Source organism: Cetorhinus maximus, unplaced genomic scaffold (genome assembly GCF_964194155.1).
Source record: "Cetorhinus maximus unplaced genomic scaffold, sCetMax3.hap1.1 HAP1_SCAFFOLD_1868, whole genome shotgun sequence".
Taxonomy (NCBI): domain Eukaryota; kingdom Metazoa; phylum Chordata; class Chondrichthyes; order Lamniformes; family Cetorhinidae; genus Cetorhinus; species Cetorhinus maximus.
Genome location: NW_027597808.1, coordinates 1 through 22500, shown reverse-complemented (window position 1 = coordinate 22500; position 22500 = coordinate 1). Strand labels below are relative to the sequence as shown.

Here is a 22500-nt window from a genome sequence, read left to right as displayed (position 1 = left end):
TGGACACTGTGTTTTGAGTTTTGCAAGCACGGGCTGGTTGGGTACAGTCTGTACCCTGCCCATTGTGAACAGGGGCTGGGACATGCTGTTTGATAAATTCTACCAGTCTTTGGGACGTACGCCCTACGTACCTAATGTCACACTGGCACTGAAATTCATGCACCATGTTACTCATTTGTGTGATAGGCAAAGCTTTGATGTGTCTCTTATTGTAAAGCCTGTGCGCTGACGTTTGCTGGGAGAGTCTAAACTTTTAATGTTTTAGAATAGAAGGTGGCTTATTGAAGTTTGATTTGGACCCAACTGGAAAATGTTGCAGCACTGACCCCATACAACAAGGGCAACCCAAAGCATAATACCCCAGGCACTGCAAATCTGATAGGAAATCTGACAAGGCTGGATACTGGCAGCAGGAGACAGCGGCCAGGTTAATCATTTCAGGCCGATGGCCCCTCTGTCAGAACCAGAAGAGCCGAGCGATGTATGCGGCTGGTTCTCGGCAAGTTCACAGGCAGGCGACGTCGTGAGAGAGGGTGGGGGGGGCGATCTGTGATAGGGAGGGTGGGGCAGGAGGATGCGAGTGTTTGGAAATCTGAGGTGCCAGGATCACAGGGCAGCGAGGGGAGATCCCCATCGGAAAACGCAGGAGAGGCTGGTGAAGAAAAGGGTCCGGGAGAGGGTACATGGGTAAACTGGCCGCCACAAATGAAGTGGAGGAGGTCTACGAGGAGAGCTTTCCTGGAATGTCTGGCTGACGGTATGGGGAAACAGTGTCGTGGTGGTAATATTACTGTGTAACCCGGAGCTCCATGGGTTCAAATCCTGCTACGGCAGCTGGTGGAATTTAAATTTAATTCAATTAAATCAATTAATTATTCAAATTAATTAATTATTCAAAGTAGTAACTCAATTATTATTTATTATTATTAATTAATTTAGTACCCAAGAATAATTAATTATTGAAATTAATTAACTTAATTGATTCAATTTAAACAATTAATAATAAATTAATTAATAATAAACCTTTCATTGATTGTCGTAAACTCCTGTCTGGCTCTCTAATGTCCTTTAGGGAAGGAAATCTGCCATCCTTACCTAGTTTGGTCTACATGTGACTCCAGACCCACAGCCCAATGGGCCTAGCAAGCCACTTGGTTCAATTAGGGATAGGCAACAAATGCTGGCCCTGCCAGTGATGCTGACGTCTCATGAGGGAATAAAGATAAAAAACGGTGCAAGAGATGATAAGAGAGACATGCTACAGAAACAAGGCCCAGTTCCCCAACAGGGTGTTGGCCATGTTATTAAAGTTTGGCTTCCATGGCTAAGTGGGTTTGCCTAGATCGTTGCTGGCACCGAGGTGGCCACACATCTTTTTGCCCTGTTCCCCCTTTGGAGGGTGACGTCCTGAGGTGTGACTCCTCAGCGTCATGTCAAACCTCTTCCCCACCCCTCACCTGCCCTTAGCACGAGTCAAGACAACAGGGAAGCCACCGATTGCAGGTAAAGGTCATCCTCAGTCAATACGGGTGTCATCCCACAGGGCTGGCTGTTCAACCGCCAAGTGGGATTTGGATAGGCTCGCTGCCTTACAAACAGTTACCCCGGACAGCAAGTTGAAACTTTGATAAATAAAGCTTATGTACATGCTGCATTTCTTACACCGAGCTGCTTCGTAACTCTGTGCTGTACAAAAGTTGAAACGTTGAGGAGGGATTCGTCGGGCACTGAGGCCTTCGAGAGGCGCCTGGCAGGAAGTCGCCACGGCCTCATGAATGCCAGTCGATCCCAGGGCGTGGCCCCAGGGATCTGCGGGGAGGTTGGTCAAGGACTCGAGGGCGAGACTCTGTAATCGTTGCTGTTCGGGCTTGAGTTCAGACGGGGCAAGTGTTGGTCGTTTACGAGTGGCCGACGATCGCAGCTTCCGGCGCTGATGGAGCCTCAGTTGCCCCCTGGGGAGAGAAGATTCAAGACCTGTAAGAAGTCAAAGCACCGACCCCATCAAGGGAGAGCAGAGGAGATTTGATGGAGGCCTTCAAAACCATTGAGGGTTTTGATAGTGTAGGGTTTTAGCAAGTGCTGTGCGCAGTTCTGGTCTTCATATCTAAGGAAGGAGACACTTGTCTTGGAGGCCGTACAACAAGGCTCACCACATTGGTCCCTGGGATGAGGAGGTTGTCCTATGATGGGGGGGCTGAGTAAATTGGGCGTATATTCTCTGGGGTTTTGAAGAACGAGACGTGATCTCACGTAAGACTCTGAAGGGTCTTGACAGGGTAGACAGGGAGGGGTTGTTTTCCCTGGCTGGGGAATCTAGAACACGGGGGCACAGGCTCAGGTTAAGGGGCCGAACATTTAGGACTGAGATGAGGAGAAATTTATTCACTCAGGGGGTTGTGGGTCTTTGGAATTCTCTACCCCAGAGGGTTCTGGATGCTCCATCACTGAATATGTTAAAGGATGGGATGGGTCTCTCAGGGAATCAAGGGATATGGGGAGCGGGCGGGAAAGTGGAGTTGAGGCAAAAGATCAACCAGGATCGTGTTGAATGGCGGAACAGGCTCGAGGGCCCGAATGGTCTACTCCAATTTTTTAATGCTCTCAGTAGGTCAAATAAAGGTAACCAGCCCCAGGGGCAAGTCATAACAGAACCTTTTTGCACTCGTTCAATGACGAAGAGTCTACTGAGCTTAAAAGGAGAAATTCCTGGGCAACAAAGCTCCAAGTACTTCACAGGCCGGGGTACGGGGTACTGAAGAGAGCTTCCCAGAATTTTCTGCCCCCCCACCCCCCTGCCCCCCACCCCCACCCCCATTCCAATTTTCCTGCTGGGCCAGAAAATCCCAGGGATAGTTTCAAAAGGCTCTTGACGAGGCGCCACATGAAAAGGCTTTTAAGTCAATTGTACGTTAGCCTTTAACACGAACGGATTGTGGGGTAAGAGTGAAAGAAGCCTTACTACAATCGGAAAGGGGGCTTGGAGTTGTGTGTGCAGAAGGGAGTGCGACCAAGGTTTAGTCGAGGTTCTTGGGATTTGGAGATTGTCCTACGAGGAGAGGTTGAGCAGATTAGGCCGATGCTCCCTGGAGTTTAGGAGAATGAGAGGCAATTGCTTCACAACACGTTAAGGGGCTTGACAGGGTGGACACTAACAAGACGCTCCCCCTGGCCTGGAGAACCAAGAACGTGGGGGCACAGTCTCTGGATAAGAGGTCGGCCATTTTGGACTGAGATGAGGAGGAATGTCTTCACTCAGAGGGTGGTAAACCGTTGGAATTCTCTACCTCAGAGGGCCGCGGAGGCTCAGTCAGTGAGTATGATCAAGACAGTGGCCTCTTCGGATTTTAAGATATGAGGTGAATTATGGGGACGGGGCGGAAAAGGTCTCACATGAAGCCGGAGCTGAGCCGTGGTCTTGCTTAACAACAGAGCAGGCCCCTCCTCCTCACGTTTACTGACTGGACGGCAACAGAAAAAAATTAACGCAAAATTTCAACGTTGACACATGTACACACCAGCGAGCCTGTCAGAGAAGGGCGACTGAACAAAGGAGGCCTTGGAAGGAGAAAGGAAAAGGGAAATAGACACAGCGAGTTATTGTTTGGACAGGGTGACCAAGCAAGTGAAAAACACATTGAAGACAGGAGGAGGCAAGTCCGGAGACGTAGGACTTAGGCCTTCGCCACAATTTCGGCACTTACCATTACTTTTCAATCTGTGAGCTGAAAGTACAGGAACACAGGCTGGATTTGGAAAAAGGAGAGAAGAGAGAAAAGCAGTTAAAAGATATACGTTACACAGAAAGTATATTAGGCATGGCTCAGTGGGTAGCCTTTGGCCTCTGGCCTCACAAGGTCATGGGTTCGAGTCCCACTCCAAAGACTTTGAGTGCAAAAATGAAGGCTTCCACTCCTGGTACAGTACTGAGGGAGTGCTGCTCTGTCTGAGGTGCTGTCTTTCATCTCAGACATTGAACTGAGGCCCTCTCAGGTGGATGTAAAAGATCCCATGGCCACTAAAGCAAGGAAGATTGGGGGAGTTCTCTCTGGTGTCCTGGCCAATATTGATCCCTCAAATCACTGACAAAAAATAGATCTTACAGTAGTTATCGTTATTATTTGTGGGAGCTTGCTATACACCTATTGGTGGCCATGTTTTCCAAAGAAGCAACAGTGGCTACACTGAAAAATAGCAATTGATTGGCTGCAGAGTGCTTTGTGACATTCTGAAGGGTGGCTATATCAGTGCAAGTCTATCGTTTGGTTTGTGCAACTTTGTAAGTCTATTCATCGAACAAACAAGTAATTCACCTAATAGGGGTATAGAGACTTCCTAGTTTCAAGGATTTTGCCAAGACTTCCCAATATTGTGGTTTTGTTTTTGTTTTGAGAAGATTTTGACTTCTGCAAAATGGCAGACAGGCCAACAGGCCCACGAGGCCTGTCCACACTAGGATGAAGTCCTATCAATGGAACCTTCCTGCACACCACTCCCAAGGGACCATGTTTCGTGTGTGTGCCAAGATGGTGAGCCTGGGGCATTCAAACTGTGAGAGGCATCACTACTCTTCACACTCCTCAACAAGTGAAAGTTTACTGGGAGCTCAACTAATTGGAGCTTTACTCTGTATCTAACCCCATGCTGTACCTGTCCTGGGAGTGTTTGATGGGGACAGTGTAGAGAGAGCTTTACTCTATATCTAACCCCGTGCTTTACATGTCCTGGGAATGTTTGATGGGGAGAGTGTAGAGGGAGCTTTACTCTGTATCTAACCCCGTGCTATACATGTCCTGGGAGTGTTTGATGGGGACAGTGTAGAGAGAGCTTTACTCTATATCTAACCCCGTGCTTTACATGTCCTGGGAATGTTTGATGGGGAGAGTGTAGAGGGAGCTTTACTCTGTATCTAACCCTGTGCTGTACCTGCCCTGGGAGTGTTTGATGGGGACAGTGTAGAGGGACCTTTACTCTGTATCTAACCCCGTGCTGTACCTGTCCTGGGAGTGTTTGATGGGACAATGTAGAGGGACTTTTACTCTGTATCTAACCCTGTGCTGTACCTGTCCTGGGAGTGTTTGATGGGACAATGTAGGTGGAGCTTTACTCTGTATCTAACCCTGTGCTGTACCTGCCCTGGGAGTGTTTGATGGGGACAGTGTAGAGGGACCTTTACTCTGTATCTAACCCCGTGCTGTACCTGTCCTGGGAGTGTTTGATGGGACAATGTAGAGGGACTTTTACTCTGTATCTAACCCTGTGCTGTACCTGTCCTGGGAGTGTTTGATGGGACAATGTAGGTGGAGCTTTACTCTGTATCTAGCCCTGTGCTATACCTGTCCTGGGAGTATTTGATGGGGACAGTGTAGAGGGAGCTTTACTCTGTACCTAACCCCGTGCTGTACCTGTCCTGGGAGTGTTTGATGGGGACAGTGTAGAGGGAGCTTTACTCTGTATCTAACCACGTGCTGTACCTGTCCTGGGAGTGTTTGATGGAGACAGTGTAGAGGGAGCTTTACTCTGTATCTAACCACGTGCTGTACCTGTCCTGGGAGTTTCTGACGATACGAGGGTCCCTTTTTGAATCTGTTAAGTGGATTGGTTTTGAAGGGGTTAAAATTGGACTCGCGGTGCCTGAGACAGAAAGTTTCCAGCTCCAGCTCTAAGAGCCATTGCTAAGTGACAATCTGTGTCCAATCAGAATGATTACAAATAACTAACATTGATAGCTTTACCTTATGGTCACCCATACAGACTGAAAGCCCCATCAGATCGTAAACATATCTCCCCTGAAATATAAAATATCGATGATCAGAATACATGTTCATACCGCAGACCATCACCACCCCCTAATCTTGGCCTCTGAGACTCCGAGCAGTCAGCTGACTTCAACAGTGGAAGTCACTGGGGGATTAAAAAATGCAAACGACGGCCAAATGAGTGTTTATGACTGGAGCTCACAGTCTGAGGAGCTCCTGCTTTAGCATTAGGATCACTTTCCTTCTGTTCAGCAAGAGGTGGCCTCACTATCCCAGCATTCATAGTGCCAGTGAAAGGCCTCTATTAAAACCACTGATTCTTCAAGGGTTATTAACCAGCGATGGGCATTTCAGAAAGTTCAAATCTCCCTCTATGTGGGAAGTGCACTCTAAGACACAAATATTTGGTGAAACACTAAATAATGTTGCAAATTTAGAATATTAGTCTCAATTACCGATCCTGCAATTGGGAAATCTGCAGAGAGATTCTCTCCGCCTATAATATTTACCTCTTATGCCCTCTCCAGCCTAACCCACCCCCGAGACCCCACCCCTTGTCTGAACCGCCCTCTCCTCTCCCATGTCCCTGGATGTCTTATCATCCTGACAAGTGGCAAGCAACATTCGTGCCATGCAAGTGCCAGGCAATGACCATCTCCAACAAGAGAGAGTTGCCCCTTGATGTTCAATATCATAACCATCACTGAATCCCCCCACTGTCAACATCCTGGGGGTTACCATTGACCAGAAACTGAACTGGACTAGCCATAAAAATACTGTGGCTACAAGAGCAGGTCAGAGGCCGGGAATTCTGAGGCAAGTAATTCACCTCCTGACTCCCCAAAACCTGTCCACCATCTACAAGGCACAAGTCAGGTGTGTGATGGAATTCTCTCCACTTGCCTGGATGAGTGCAGCTCCCAAAACACTCAAGAAGCTCAACACCATCCAGGACAAAGCAGCCTGCTTGATTGACACCCCATCCACAAACTTTCACTCCCTCCACCACTGACGCACAGTGGCAGCAGTGTGTACCACCTACAAGATGCACTGCAGGAACTCACCAAGGCTCCTTACACAGCACCTTTGAAAGCCATGACCTCTACCATCTGGAAAGAACAAGGGCAGCAGATAGATGGGAACACCACCACCTGGAAGTTCCCCTCCAAGCCACTCACCATCTTGACTTGGAAATATATCACCGTTCCTTCACTGTCGCTGGGTCAGAATCCTGGAACTTCCTTCCTAACAGCACTGTGGGTGTACCTACACCACATGGACTGCAGCGGTTCAAGAAGGCAGCTCACCACCACCTTCTCAAGGGCAACTAGGGATGGGCAATAAATGCTGGCCCAGCCAGCGATGCCCACATCCTGTGAATGATTAAAAATACCCTCACCCCCCACCAACACCCGCACCCCGCCCCCCTCACCCCAAATGTGTGCCCATCGCTCCCATAATTCCTGCTTGAAAGCCCTCCAATCAGGTCCCTGCCCTGTCACGGCCCTCATCAAAGTCACAATGGACCCTGTGTGGCTGCCTGGCCACTGTCCTTGCTTCAGACTTTGACAGAGTTGACGACACTACCCTCCTTCTTCAACACCTCACCTCAGTGGGATAGAGAAATAAAAAGATAGATAGATAGGAAGTTAGAAAGAAAGATAAAGAGACAGAGAAATAGAGAGAGATAGAGTAAGAGATGGATAAAGAGAGAAAGAAAGAGAGAGGGAGAGATAGATAGATGGAGAGATAGATAGTGAGATAGATAAAGAGATAGAGAGATGGATGGTTAGATAGATGGAGATATAGATGGAGAGATAGGCGGAGAGATAGATAGCGAGATAGCAGGATTTTACATTCCCGCTGCAGTCAATGAGGTTTAGATGTCTCACCATATTTTACTGCCTCGTCCCCTCCGAAACGGGGCTGTAAAATTCTGTCCATAGAGAGAGATAGAGACAGAGAGAGAGGGAGGGAAGGAGACAGGGAGAGATAGAGAGAGGTAGAGAGAAATAAAGAGAGAGATAGATAGAGAGAGCCATAGAGAGAGTGACAGGGAGATAGAGAGGGCGAGAGAGAGAGACATAGAGAGAGGTAGAGAGAAATAAAGAGAGATAGATAGAGAGAGACATAGAGAGAGTGATAGAGAGAGATAGAGAGAGAAATAGAGAGAGAGAGATAGATAGAGAGATAGATGGAGACATGGATGGATGGCCAGGGGGACAGGTAATAGGTTTATTGAGAAGTCATCATGGTGATGGGTTCTGAATTGTGATGATGATACAAATAATAATCATTCATGACATACTTACAGACAATCAATGAAATAAAAATCAGATATAATACAATGAAAGGTTTGTACAATTATGAACATTTGAGCATAAAAATAATTACAAACTGTTGTAAAATGTAGGTCTCCTTAATTAACAGAATAGAAATGAAAAGTCTACTGCACTCTGCATTTTGTATTAAAGTCCATAGATCATGAGGTTGAATTCACTAAATTCTCAGCCATCATTCTGAGTGTTATAAAGTAGGGGACTGGGCTGTCTCCCAGTCTATCCGTCCTATATCTTATATGCTCCACTCAAGCCTCCTCTCATCTTTCCTCATCTAAATCTACCAGCCTAACCCTCTATTCCCTTCTCCCTCATATGTTTGTCTAGTTTCCCCTTAAATACATCGATACTATTCACTTCAACCACTCCCTGTGGTAGCGAGTTCCACATTCTCACCACTCTCTGGGTGAAGAAGTTTCTCCTGAATTCCCTGTTGGATTTCTTGCTGACGATCTTATATTGACGGCTTCTAGTTCTGCTCTTCCCCACAAGATCAAACATTCTCTCTGTATCCACTCGATCAAAACCTTTCAGAATTTTAAAGTCCTCGATTAGGTCACCCCCTCAGTCGCTTTTTTTCAAGAGAAAAGAGACCCAGCCTGTCAATCCTTTCCTGATATGTAACCCCACACATTTCTGGGATCATCCTTGTAAATATTCCCTGCACCCTCTCCAGTGCCTCTATATCCTTTTTAAAATATGGTGACCAGAACTGCACGCAGAGCTCTAAGTGGTCTAACCAAGGTTCGATAGCAGTTTTGCAGATTCCCCGATTGCTTTAGATTTCACATTCTTGTGCTTCCATTTAAAACACTTCCTGGCCTTCCCTTTCTCTGTAACCTCCTCCAGCCCCCAAATCCAGCACCGCATCCCCCACCCCACCAAACTCTCTGTTCCTCTACACTCTTGTGAATCCCCCATTCCCTTTGCCCCACCATTATTACTTTAGCCCCACACTCTGGGATTCCCTCCCTAAACCTCCCTCTCCTCCATTTAAAAACCCACCTCTTTCACCAACCGCCTCATAGCTCCTCTTTTTGCCTCATGGCCCCTTTAACTTCATCCTGCCCACAAGGGCATCTTGTGGTACACCTTTTGACTACATTAAAGACACCATATAAATCTAAGTTGTCGGATATAGGATTATGTATATGCACTACAGAGTTCATACAGGGCCTAGAGAAATAAGAACATAAGGAATATGAGCAAGAGTAGGCCATTCGGCCCCTCGAGTCTGCTCCGCCAGTTTATAAGATCATGGCTGATCTGATTGTGGCCTTAACTCCACTTTCCTGCCTGTCCCCCATAACCCTTGTTGTCGATCAAAAATCTCTCTAACTCAGCCTTGAATATATTTAATGACCCAGCCCCCGCTGCTCTCTGGGGAAGAGAATTCCACAGACTAACAACCCTCTGAGAGAAGAAATTTCTCCTCATCTCCATCTTAAATGGGAGACCCCTTTTCCTGAAACTGTACCCCCTCATTCTAGATTCCCCCATGGGGGAAACATCCTCTCAGCCGAGTACCCTCAGAATCTTATATGTTTCAATAAGATCAACTCTCATTCTTCTAAACTCCAGTGCGTATAGGCCCAACCTGCTCAACCTTTCCTCATAAAACAAACCCTTTGTCCCAGGAATCAGCTTGTCCCAGGAATTACCTTTATCACGACTTCATTGGCGGAGGGAGACATGAGGATGCGGTCGCACCAAGCTGGACAGCGAGTGTTTGCATACTGCGTTCCCTCAGTGTTGACTTCACTGTATGGGTAACTGGAAGGAAAGTACAAGATCCTCACGATTAGACTTATGGAGCTTCTCCATCGGGCTGTAGTCGAGGAGGAGAGTTAGTTGGTCCACATCGGTACCAACAACATGGGCAAAAAGAGTGATGTGGCCTTGGGGTCCGAACTTAGGGAGCAAGGTGGGAAATAGAGATCTCCGGATTCCCGCCAGTACCACACATAAGTGGGTATAAAAATCGGAGGATTACGCAGGCGAATGTGTGGCCGGAAAGATGGTGCGGGAGGGAGGGCTTTAGGTTCTTGGGATGTTGGGAACAGCTCTGAGGGACCTGTACGAGCGGATGGGTTGTACCTCGACTGAACCGGGACCAATTTCCTTGTGTGGCAATTTGCTGGTGCTATTGGGGAGGGTTTAATCTAACTTAACAGGGATCTGGGAATCAGGATTAAAGCTAGAGAGGGATACTGAGGTATCCCAGAATATTGGGAGAGATAGAGTAGGAAATAGGAAGTTGTTAGGGTGGGTTCAGAGTAAGGGAGAAATAAAATCTATTTTAGGGTTATAGGATGTGTGTATGTGAATGCGTGGAGTATGGTAAATAGGATTGGTGAGTTACAAGCACAGACTGCCATGTGGGAACATGATGCTGTGGCTACAACAGAGACCTGGCTCAAAGAAGGGTAAGACAGGGCTGTTAAATATTCCTGGATTCAGGAAAGGAGGGAAAAGGGGGAAGGGTGGCGGTATTGATTAAGGAGAGCATTGCAGTCCTGGAGAAAGAGGACACCCCAGAGGGATCAGAGAAAGAGGACGTCCCAGGGAGGTCAAGGGCAGAATCTATTTAGCTAGAACTAAGGACCAAAAAGGATGCAGGTACATTGTTCAACATTGTCTATGGACCAGCAACTAGTGAGAAGGATGTAGAGGAACCAATTTTCAAGGGAATTACAGAGAAGTGCAGCAATTATAGAGTAGTTATAATGGGGGCTTTAAGTATCCAAATATAGACTGGGATAGGAGTAGTGCTAAGGGCTGAAGGGGCAAGAGTTCCTACAGTGTGTTCAGAAAAATGCTCCACAGCAGGAGGTGTCCAGTCCAATCCAGTGCAAGTTAAGGCACGGAGCAGCTGGGTTCTGGATGAGTTCAAGTTTATAGAGGGTAGACCAGCCAGGGATGTGCAGGAATGGTCAAGTCTAAAGATAACAAAGATATCGTGCGAATGCAGGAAATGAAGACTCGACACCTACTAGTGGCAGTGCTGTTCAGAATGAGACAAATGAATATTCAACAGATTAGCATATTTAATTACCCCTCTGTCCCACAGCATCAGGTGACATGCATAAATCTAGGAACGTTGGACTGTGGTCAGATAGGTCACTGCTTATATGACATTTTCTCATCCAAGTCAACATATCCCAATTATATTCTGGTGTACATTCATAATTTTATTCCGGAATGTATCAGGCAAAAGATTTGGGAATCCACAACTTATATTCTTTTAGTACAGAGCTTGCGTATTGCTGGAAAAGGGAGGCCTGTTGAAGTTTTTCATCCTGCACTCACCAGGACAGATTCGCAAGATTACCAAATTCCCCTTTGAAATTTGGCATTCTTGCATTTGCCCTGATGAGTGCAAGATGAAAAGCTTCGACACCAAGTCTCCTTTCTCTTTTCAGCAATACGCAAGCTCGACCCTTATTTCAGTCTTCGCCTACCTCGGAGGGAACTCAATGTCCAGCTCACAGATTTCATCGAAGAATGTAGCCAACTCCTTGTCGAACTCTAAAAGCTAAAGAGAGGTAGAGGGTTAATGGTGTGCGAGGAGGGCCGGGCATGAGAAAGTCAGCTTCGCAGGAGAGCAAGCACCGAAAAACAGGTTTGAGTTTACGCACGGCTTTTCCGTTGTTTTGGCGGAAAACATCCTGATCAAAATAGTCGAAGGTTTTGGACTCGATCCTCAGCAGCACCTGCAAGTCCACGAGAAGAAGAGGGACGTCACTTAGATAGGTCGACAGGAAGAGAACCAGCCAACACTTTCTCAATACAGTCAACCGTCACAGCTCAACAACAACTTACATTTACATAGCACCTTTAACGTAATAAGCTGTCTCAAGGAGCTTCGTAGGAGTATTACAAAACAAATATCACACCCAGCCGCATAAGGACATGTTAGGTCAGGTGACCAAAAGCTTGGTCAAAGAGGTAGATTTTAAGGAGTGTCTTAAAGGAGGAAAGTGAGGTAGAGAGGGCGACGAGGCGTAGGGAGGGAATTCCAGAGTTTGGGGCCCAGGGACCTGAAGGCACGGCTGCCAATGGTGGAGAGATTAAAATCGGGGGATGCTCAAGAGGCCGGAATTAGAGGAGCGCAGATATCTCGGAGGGCTGCGGGACTAGAGGAGGTTGCAGAGATAGGGAAGGATGAGACCATGGAGGGATTCGAAAACAAGGGTGAGACTTTTAAAATCAAGAAGTTGCTTGACTGGGGGTTCTCCTTGGTGTCATGGCCAATATTTATTTCACAAAAACAGATAACCTGTTATTTATCACATTGCTGTTTGTGGGATCCTGCTGTGCGCAAATTGGGCTGCTGTATTTCCCTCATTACAGCAGCGGCTACACTTCAAAAGTACCTTTTTTCTTACAAGCCCGTTCTTCCCGAGGTCACAGCACTCCCCACAAGTTATGCCTCAAACTATCCCTAAACCATATCACAATTCGAAAGCTATCTATCCAACGTGTACTTAGGTGGGTCGATGCAAGTGAGCACCTGTTACAGACCTCAATCTCTGCAGTTATCAGTCACCAGTATTCAATGTGTGGCGCTCATTAAACCCGCCAAAGCTACTACACTAGGCTAGCAGTCTAAAGGCCCAGGCTAATTCCCTGCAGAGAGGGTTCAAATCCCACTCATGGCAGCTGGTGGCATTTTGAATTTAATTAATAAATTCAATTGATTAATTTAAAAAATTTGGAATTGAAAGCACTGGTGACCACATAACCATCATCGATTGTGGTAAAAACCCATCTGGTTCACTAATGCCCTTTAGGGAAGGAAATCTGCCATTCTTACCCAGTCTGGCCTACATGTGACTCCAGGCCCACAGCGATGTGGTCGACTCTTAAACTGCCCTCCAGAGTGGCCTAAGAAGGCATTCAGCTCGAGGGCAATTAGGGATGGGCAACAAATGCTGGCCTTGCCATTGATGCCCACATCCCAGCACAGGATATCAAGAAAGGGTGTGAGTGAGGGGGGAAAAGCTGTCCTTGAGGTTGTAGTTCCAAATTCAAACCACACAAGCCAAGGACGAATGACCCACTTGCCCTAGAGCGGAGAGTGGCTGGTACAAGTCCATGGCAAAGCACCCAGCCCCCCTTTAGACTGAGGCGCCTTAAGTCTTGCTCATACCTTATGGTCATTGCCTTGCTCCTGAAAGATAACCTTCTTCACATCCTCCAGATCACTGTTCAGTATGGTCTCCACAGAGGCTGTGCTACACAGAGTCTGAGGCACAAAGACAGAGGGAGCAATCATATCATTTGCACCAATCTTTATAAGCAGCAACTTGTATAATGCATTGGATGTAACGAAACATCCCTAAACTGCTTCACAGGAACATTATAAAACAGAGTTTGACCCCAAGCCACACGAGGAGGTGTTAGATCAGATGTCCAAAAAGCTCAGTCAAAGTGGTAGATTTTAAGGAACGTAAAGGAGGAGAGTGAGATAGAGAGGGGCGGAGAGGTGTAGGGAGGGAGTTCCAGAGCTTGGGGCCCAGGCAGCTGAAGGCACAGCCGCCAACGGTAGAGAGATTAAAATTGGGGATGCTCAAGAGGCCGGAATTAGATTGGAATGCAGAGATCTCGGAGGGTTGTGGGGGCTGGAGGAGATTACAGAGATAAGGAGGGGGCAAGGCCATGGAGGCATTTGAAAACAAGGATGAGAATTTTAAAATCAAGATGTTGCTTGACCGGAGGCTGGTGTAGGTCAGTGAGCACAGGGGGTGATAGGGGGATGGGACTCGGTGTGAGTTAAGACACAGGTAGCAGAGTTTTGGATGACCTCAAGTTTACAGACGGTAGAACGTGGGAGACCAGCAAGGAGTGCATTGGAATAACCAAACTTGAGCTAGGGTAGATAAGGGTAATGTGGTTGATGTGGTGCATGTAGACTTTCAAAAATTGTTTGATAAAGTGTCACACAGACGTGCACCAAAGTTGAAGCCCATGGACTAAGAGGGACAGTGGCAGCAAGGATACGAAGTTGGCTGAGTGACAGGAAACAGAAAGGAGTGGTGAATGGTTGTTTTTTGGAATTGATCGGGTAAGATTTGATTTAACCGGAATTCTATGCAGTTGGAGCGAGCAGGAATTGGGTTTTCTTCATTGGAACTCCCTGGGGTCTCCATTGTACAGGACATCAGGCACATCTACACAGCAATCCTGGAAAGTTACCTCGACCACTCTCTGCGTGTCCAGACGCACGTTGAAGTCTCCGAAAATTAAGAAGGGCACCTTCTCATAGCGAGCGTCTGTAATCCTGCGAAAAGATGATGGATAAGGTACATGTCATCTCCTCATCTATCTCTCCCCCCATCTCTCTCTTGCTCCATCTCTCTGATACTTGCAGACTGACTTACTCTGTGATTTTCAGGGATATCCTAGAAAAACCCTGAAACCAGATACTACAATGGACTCTTCCCCACTCAAAGCCCTGGCTACATGAATCACATGGGCTTTGTATCCAGGTAGAAATGCTAGTTAGCTATCCTGTAGATCCCCAACTCCCTTCTATCTTGGAATTAAGTAGGCAGTGTAAAGTATAACCTTTTATAAAACCTGACATTCCTGCTAGACTTAGGGACTAACAGTCTACCCACTGTCAGCATAGATGTTCTTGCCATTGTCCACAGCTGTGAATGTCTTGCACCTTCTTCACAGTTAGACAACCTTGACTCTCCTTTAACCTATAACAACAAAGGCACCCAAGCTTGTCGTCAGGCAGAACTCAGAGTTGGTCACACGACCCCCTTCATTCCTCCATTTTACCACAAATGAAAGGTGCACTCCCGAGACATAACAAGCTTATAAACTTTGTGTTTGGAACACCTACCTACTGAGGACATGTTCCAGTGCCTTACGTCTGTTCCCTGGGAATGTGGAGGGACTCTTCCAGGCGATGAGATTGGAGGCGTCATGGAAGAGGTGAATGTTCACCAGGTCAAAGGTGCTGTCACGGGGTAAAATAAGCCAGTCAGTTTTGTGAAAGAGATTGTGCGCGTAAAGATAAAAATTGGGAGAATTACTAACAGGCAATTGTTCCCAACCCTGTGTGACTGGTCCCTGTGCCCTCTCATCCTGTAGCCAGATACTACAATGGTTCGCTATGGACTCTTCCCTACTCAAAGCCCTGGCTACATGAATCACACGGGCCTTGTATCCAGGCAGAAATGCTAATTAGCCATCCTCTAGATCCCCACCTCCATTCTATCTTGGAATTAAGTAGACAGATTAAAGTATAACTGTTTATGAAACCTGACATTCCTGCTAGACTTGGAGACTAACAGTCTATCCACTGTCATGTGTTCTCAGCCTGACCCAGCCACCCGCCCCTAGAGCTAAAAAGAACCGACTTTGCACTGACTGAGGTAACCACAGGACATCGCTTTACAGCCACTGAGGTACTTTTCGAAGCGTAGTCGCTATAGAATGTAAGAAATGGTGCAGTCAATTTGTGCACAGCAAGCTCCCACAAACAGCAAGGTGATAATGGTCAGATCATCTTAAGGATACACATTAGGGATAAATTGCCCTGCTCTACTTCAAAATATTGCCGTGGGAGCTTTTACATCCACCCGAGGGGGCAGATGAGGCCTCAGTTTAACATCTCATCTGAAAGATGGCACCTCTGACAGTGTAGCACTCCCTCAGTATTGAGCTTTAGCAGGGATGTGAAGGCATTAGAGAGGGTGCAGGAAAGATTCACAAGGATGGTTCCAGGGATGAGGAACTTCAGTTACATGGATAGGTTGGAGAAGCTGGGACTGTTTTCCTTGGAGAAGAGAAGCTTGAGAGGAGATTTGATAGAGGTGTTCAAAATCATGAGGGGTCTGGAGAGAGTAGATAGGGAGACACCATTCCCATTGGCGGAAGGATCGAGAACCAGAGGGCACCGATTGAAGGTGACTAACAAAAGAAGCAATGAAGACATGAGAAGAAACTTTTTCACGCAGCGAGTGGTTAGGATCTGGAATGCGCTGCCTGAGAACATGATGGAGGTAGGGCCAATTGAGGCCTTTGAAAGGGAATTAGATAATTATTGAAGAGAAAAGATTTGCAAGGGTATGGGAAAAGGCAGGGGCGAGTAGGAGTAGCACTTACAGAGAGCTGGCACAGACAGGGTGGGCCGAATGGCCTCCAGTCGGCTTGAACCATTCCACGAGTGTCAGACTGGAATGGGACTTGAGCCCACAACCTTCTGACCCCAGAGCTGTCTACCCCCCAGGGCTGGAATAGGATCGCTGAGCAATGAAAGATAAAGAATGCAGCATACCGGTTCTGGAGTCTCCACCTGGTGCGTATGTAGCCTTTCCGAGACCATTTAAACTAGGAAAGAAATAGGTGTGGTGACTTCTACAAGGTACAACTCAGGAGTGTGATGGAATACTCCCCACTTGCCTGGGTGAGTGCAGCTCCCACAACACTCGAGAAGCTCGACACCATCCAGAACAAAGCAGCCCGCTTGATCAGCACCACATCCACCACCTTCAACATTCACTCCCTCCACCATCGACGCACAGTAGCAGCAGTGTGTACCATCTACAAGATGCACTGCAGCAACTCGCCAAGGCTCCTTCGACAGCACCTTCCAAACCCATGACCACTACCATCTAGAAGGACAAGGGCAGCAAACACATGAGAACACCACCCACTGGAAGTTCCCCTCCAAGTCACTCACTGTCCTGACTTGGAAATATATCGCTGTTCCTTCACTGTTGCTGGGTCAAAATCCTGGAACTCCCTCCCTAACAGCACTGTGGGTGTATCTACACCACATGGACTGCAGCGGTTCAAGAAGGCGGCTCACCATCACCTTCTCAAGGGGCAATTAGGGATGGGCAATGAATGCCGGCCCAGCCAGCGACATCCACAATTCATGAAAAAAATGTTTTCTAAATCACAGAGAGTCAGGATGCACACATTTTGTTAAGGGATTTAGCCCTGAGGAAGTATCTTGGAACTCTTTTATAAGGTGTGCATTTCAGAGATGTCTCACTAAGCGTGACATCGTCTCGGAAAGGCTGAGTGGAGAAGGAGCCTGTGGTGCAGGGTGTATAACCGCTTTGTACGTGATGCTCAGAGCTATTATCCAAATAAACAGTGCCACCGTTTTGCAGCCTACCTCAGGCCAGAAGTCCTGGGCAAACCTTTCTTTCTCAATCATGCTGTTGTTCTGTAGACATGTCGTGTGGACCTCTTTGCCAACCACCTCCTTGTAGTTCTGAGCTGGATAGAAGGAGACGAGAGACAGTTAAGTTCCTTTCCCGTGGATGGATTGACATATCACCAGGCGTCTGGTTACAGCTTTCTTCCTGTCTGTCAACCACACTGCTATTCCTTTTATCATCTGCAAACCTCTTAGCCAAGCTCATTACGTTTAAATTTCATTCTACATTAATCTTTCCGAGTTCGAGCGGAGGCCAAGAGTGGAATAAGCCTTTCGATTGAGCGTATAGATGTGATGTGAGCGCCCCCCTACTGATCAGGGCAGTCAGATAAGGCTTCCTGTGCAGTTTTGAACAATCTTGCAATTTTAATATTGTAAACCAGCCTTGTCCTGGTCATCCCAGAGAGTGAGGGGGTGTGAGTGTGTGTGAGTGAGCGTGAGAGTGAGAAAGTGAGTGTGTGAGACTGAGTGAGACTGTGTGTGTGAGAGAGACTGAGCGTGTGTGTGTGCACGTGCGTATGTGAGAGAGAGTGTGCGTGTGTCTGAGAGAGAGAGCTAAGTGTGTGTATTTGTGTGCGTGTGTGAGAGAGACTGTGTGTGAGAGAGGCGGAACATGCGTGTGCACGTGCGTGTGTGAGAGAGAGAGAGTGTGTGTGTCTGAGAGAGAAAGCAAGTGTGTGTGTTTGTGTGTGGGAGACATAGATAGACTGTGTGTGTGAGAGAGACTGAGTGTGTGTGTACATGTGCATGTGTAAGAGAGAGAGAGAGAGAATGTGCGTGTGTCTGAGAGAGAGAGCAAGTGTGTGTGTTTGTGTGTGTGCGTGCGTGAGAGAAAGAGAGTGCGTGTGTGTGTCTGAGAGAGAGAGAGAGTCTGCCTTACTCCTAGTCTCGGGTTTCTCACTCACACTCACAACCACACACCAACACATACTCAAGCCCACTGTCACAGTGGGGAGTGAGTTGGACACACACACACAAACACACACACACACAAATGCACGCACACAGATACACATGCACACACGTACACAGACACACACACACATGCACACACGTACACAGACACACACACACACAGACACACACACGCATGCATGCATGCACATAGACACACATGCACACAGACACATGCACACACACACACACATGCACACACGCACACACAAATGCACGCACACAGACACACATACACACACTCTCTCACAAACACACACCCCCTCTTACACTCTAATGGTCATCTTTATTAATTATTCTTTTTTTAAAGAACGATCAATTTATTGCTTTGGCCTTGCTTTATTTTTGCTCAGGGAGTTGTTTCACACTCAGGTTAGTTTTGGAATTCATGTTTAATGTTACACCAAAGCTTATCTTTCTGAAGTTTTCTCATCACCTGTTGAGTGAGATAAAGATGGAAAGGAGCTCCCCACCTCCTCGCCCACGCATTGGACAAGCCTGTTCTGGACTATGACTGCTACTTTGACCTTTTCCCCTTCGACCTTTAACCTGGTGCACCAGCTATCCAATGAGGACAGGTTTGCTTTGTGATTGGGTCGTCGTCTCACGCCTCAGGCCCGAGGGCCCACAAAAATTCAAACATACCCATTAAACGTGTCTCCGGCTGAAGGTCTGTAGGCCGGTCAGCAGAGGGATGGAAACAGGAGGAGGCAATGTAAGTCAGGAAGAGTGACCAGGCCATTTTGAAAGCCTCGAGAGGCGAGGTTGAAGGAAAGCCACCCCCCAAGGTGAGGAATCTCCCCGAACTCTGGGAAAGGATCTGTTAGAACAGGGGGCATGCAATGGCCCTTACACTGGATAGAGGCACAAGGATGATGCTGTGTTTCGAGGGATTCAGAGCTGAGAAAGGTCAAGAGCAGAATGTGCAGAGGACAACTGAGCAGGAGAAAGTGAAACAGAGAGAGGGGGACAGGGAGAGACAGAGAGAGAGAGGGAGAGAGATAGACAGAGAGAGGGAGAGAGACAGAGAGAGACAAGGAGATGGAGAGAGACGGGGGAGAGAGAAAGACAGAGATAGAGAGGCAGAAGGAGAGGCAGGGAGAGAGACAGACAGACAGGCAGAGGGAGAGAGAGAGAAAGAGAGACAGAGGGAGAGAGACAGAGGGGGAAAGACAGAGGGAGGAAGACAGAGGAGAAAGACAGAGGGGGAGAGAGATAGAAGAGGAGAGGGACAGAGGGGGAGAGAGAGAGACTGGGACAGACAGAAAGAGAGAGACACAGAGAGGGTGGGAGGAAGAGAGAGAGGGAGAAATAGAGAGAGATAGAATAGGAGAGCGAGAGAGAGAGACAGACAAAGAGACTGAGTCAGAGAGAGACAGAGGCCGAGAGAGACAACGAGATAGAGAGAGACATTGAGAGAGAGACAGCAAGAGAAAGACAAAGAGAGAGAGAAAGAGAGACAGTGAGAGACAGAGTCACAGAGAGAGGAACAGATAGTGAGAGCGACAAAGAGAGGAACAGAGGGACAGAGAGGGAGACAGAGAGGAAGAAGACAGTGAGAGTGACAGAGAGAGAGAGAGAGACAGAGTGTGACAAAGAGTGACAGAGAGATAGTTTAGAGGCTTTATGTAAAATGTAAACATTACCTTTAAAATCAAACTGGTAAATGGCTTGAATTGATTTGTGTAGGAAGTACATACTGCCCAGGGCCTGAGGGAACAGATTTAGACATGCTGAGGTTAAAGGCACATGTACATTAAACAGCTCCCTGAGGAAGGGACAATACTTTAAGGATGAAGTCAGGTTCAGACAGATGATCTTCAGGCTGAAGTACTGACACAATGGCTTTTAAAAATAACCATTCCCATGGTGAGGGAAAGCACTGCTGCTCCTCTCGGCCCACAAGCAGTGCTGGAAAGACCTGAAACTACTGACCCGCCCCTCCTTGTCTCCCTTCGGCCTCCACGCCCCTCCCCCCATGGCGTGCCAGCTGTGTCTCAGCGGTTAACACCCTTGGCTCTAAGTCTGAAAGTTGAGGGTTCAAACCCCACTCCAGACACTTGAGCCCAAAGCTTGACACTCCCAGTGCAGTACCGAGGGAGAGCTGCACTGTCAGAGGTGCCGTCTTTCGAATGAGACGTCAAACCTGAAGGCCCGCCTGCAACCGGTTTCGCCTGCTTAGAGGCCAACTCCGAGACTTCAAACCCCCTGCTGCTGGGCAAAGCGGCTTTGAAGGGAGGGTTAGGAGATGACATTGTTGACAAGCCTGTATTTGATTTGAGTTTGGAGGTAGAGCGAGGGAGGCAACTCCAGAGTTTCTCATTCGGGCGATGCAAGGGTGTGAAGAGCCGCCTTCCATTCAAATCCAAGCCGGGTTTCCAAGTGAGTATCACCGAGACCACCTAATACCACCATCGCCCGACTCTCTCCCTGCCTCGCCTCCTCCCCTGCTGAATCCCTCCCTCCTCCCCTTTGGACTCGGCCCTTCCGGTGTCTCCCTGACCAGCCCCTCCTACCCTCCAATAAACCGCAGCCCATCCGAAACCCAGCTGTCCCCGGGATCCCATTACCCGCACTGGGTCCCATTCACCCTGGCGGACTCGCTGACCAGCACGGGCTCCCGGTCCCGCCAGCAGCTCGGATTTGCAACGCTCGTTCTTGCGTTTAGACCCCTTGTTGTCCCACACTCTCCTGCCTCTCCCTCCCTCCCTACCTCTGCAATCCCCTCCAGCCTCACAACCCTCTGAGATCTCTGCGCTCCTCTAATTCCGGCCTCTTGAGCAACCCTCGATTCGAATTGCTCCACCATTGGCGGCTGTGCCTTCAGCTGCCTGGGCCCCAAGCTCGGGAATTCCCTCCCTACACCTCTCCCCCCTTTCTCCCCCACTCTCCTGTCACTCATAACCCACAGCCAACGCAGACAATGCGGACTGTCCACATTGCTCTCGGATAATCAGTAATGTTTCGTAGGACTTTTCGGTCACAGTCCAAGAGCACTGATGTTAAAAACAAAGGCGTTTCCAGTCCAAGTCCCTTTCCGACAAATGGCTCGGCGCATTAATCAGCCACTCAACGCCTGCTTAGTTTAATAAAAATCGACTGAATTACAAGTGCTCCTGGCCCCAAATTCCATTTCTACAGCGGGCGGAGGTGGGGAGTCAGTGAGTGAAAGGAACACAGATTAACCTGTGCCAGTCCCCGAAAGGAATGGGGAATCAATCAGAAACATACACGGGCCCCACAATTAAAGAGATATTCTGTCACGCTGTCCCATTTTTAATCGGCACAAGCTGCCCGGCACATCTGGAGCTGTCTTCCGCCTTTATTAATTGTTTAAAAATGAAAGGATCGATCATTTTAATCTCCGCCTCAATTTATTAACTCGACCCACAGCTGCTTGACAAACCCTGCCACCCATGGCCTACTTACAGTGAAGTGGTTGTGAGCAGTGAAATCCTCGTCGATGTACACCCGCACTCGGTCGTACTCTCTCATCTCCTTGCTCGAAAGGATGTTCCTGTCGGGGATAAGGAAGAAGAGTAGGGGGTCAGGTTGTAAACATGGGATACAGGGTAATTTGATAAGGTGGATTCAAAATTGGCTTAGTTGTAGGAGGCAGAAGGTGATGACAGAAGGGTGCTTTAGTGACTGGAAGCCAGTGTCCAGTGTCCAGTGTGCAGTGGCGTATCACGGGGATCTGTGCTGGGTCCCCTATTATTCGTCATTTATATAAACGACATAGATGACTATGTGGGGGGTAGGATTAGTAAGTTTGCAGATGACACAAAGATTGGCCGGGTGGTTAACAGTGAGGTTGAGTGTCTTGGGCTACAGGAAGATATAGACGGGAAGGTCAAATGGACAGATAAGTGGCAGATGGAATTTAACCCTGAAAAGTGAAGGGTGATACACTTTGGAAGGAGTAATTTGACAAGGAAGTATTCAATGAACGGCATGACACTAGGAAGTTCTGAGGAACAAAGGGACCTTGGCGTGTGTGCCCATTGATCTCTGAAGGCGGAGGGGCATGTTAGTGGGATGGTGAAAAGGCATATGGGGCACTTGCCTTTATCAATCGAGGCATAGATTACAAAAGTAAGGAGATCATGTTGGCGTTGTATAGAACCTTAGTGAGGCCACAGCTGGAGTACTGTGTGCAGTTCTGGTCACCACATTATAGGAAGGATGTGATTACACTGGAGGGGGTGCAGAGGAGATTCACCAGGATGTTGCCTGGGATGAAACATTTAAGTTATGAAGA

At 47.8% G+C, this 22500-nt stretch overlaps 1 protein-coding gene across 2 annotated transcripts; it reads right to left on the bottom strand.

The window, feature by feature from the left end:
- Window positions 1-1438: 1438 nt before the first annotated feature.
- LOC144676750 (inositol polyphosphate-5-phosphatase A-like) lies at window positions 1439-21749 on the bottom strand. 2 transcript variants are annotated; one of them, XM_078537073.1, is made up of 13 exons: window positions 21669-21749; window positions 19886-19949; window positions 17241-17344; window positions 16392-16444; window positions 14952-15068; window positions 14294-14378; window positions 13248-13343; window positions 11734-11808; window positions 11557-11630; window positions 9757-9868; window positions 5733-5786; window positions 3702-3743; window positions 1439-1952 (listed from the first exon to the last, which is right to left on the bottom strand). In XM_078537073.1, the coding sequence occupies exons 1-12, from the start codon at window positions 21732-21734 to the stop codon at window positions 3711-3713; spliced, it is 933 nt and encodes a 310-aa protein (XP_078393199.1). In that variant the 5' UTR covers window positions 21735-21749; the 3' UTR covers window positions 1439-1952; window positions 3702-3710. The 2 variants fall into 2 exon arrangements, with proteins under 2 accessions (XP_078393199.1, XP_078393200.1); XM_078537074.1 differs by lacking the exon at window positions 5733-5786.
- Window positions 21750-22500: the final 751 nt, after the last annotated feature.

Coding starts and splice junctions, on each gene's coding strand:
- LOC144676750 (XM_078537073.1), bottom strand. CDS start 21,734: ATGAGAGAGTACGACCGAGTGCGGGTGTACATCGACGAGGATTTCACT. Junction 19,950..21,668: donor CTGCTCACAACCACTTCACT/GTAAGTAGGCCA, acceptor CTGTTCCCTCAG/GCCCTGGGCAGTATGTACTT. Junction 13,344..14,293: donor ACACGCAGAGAGTGGTCGAG/GTAACTTTCCAG, acceptor TTTGTGCCTCAG/ACTCTGTGTAGCACAGCCTC.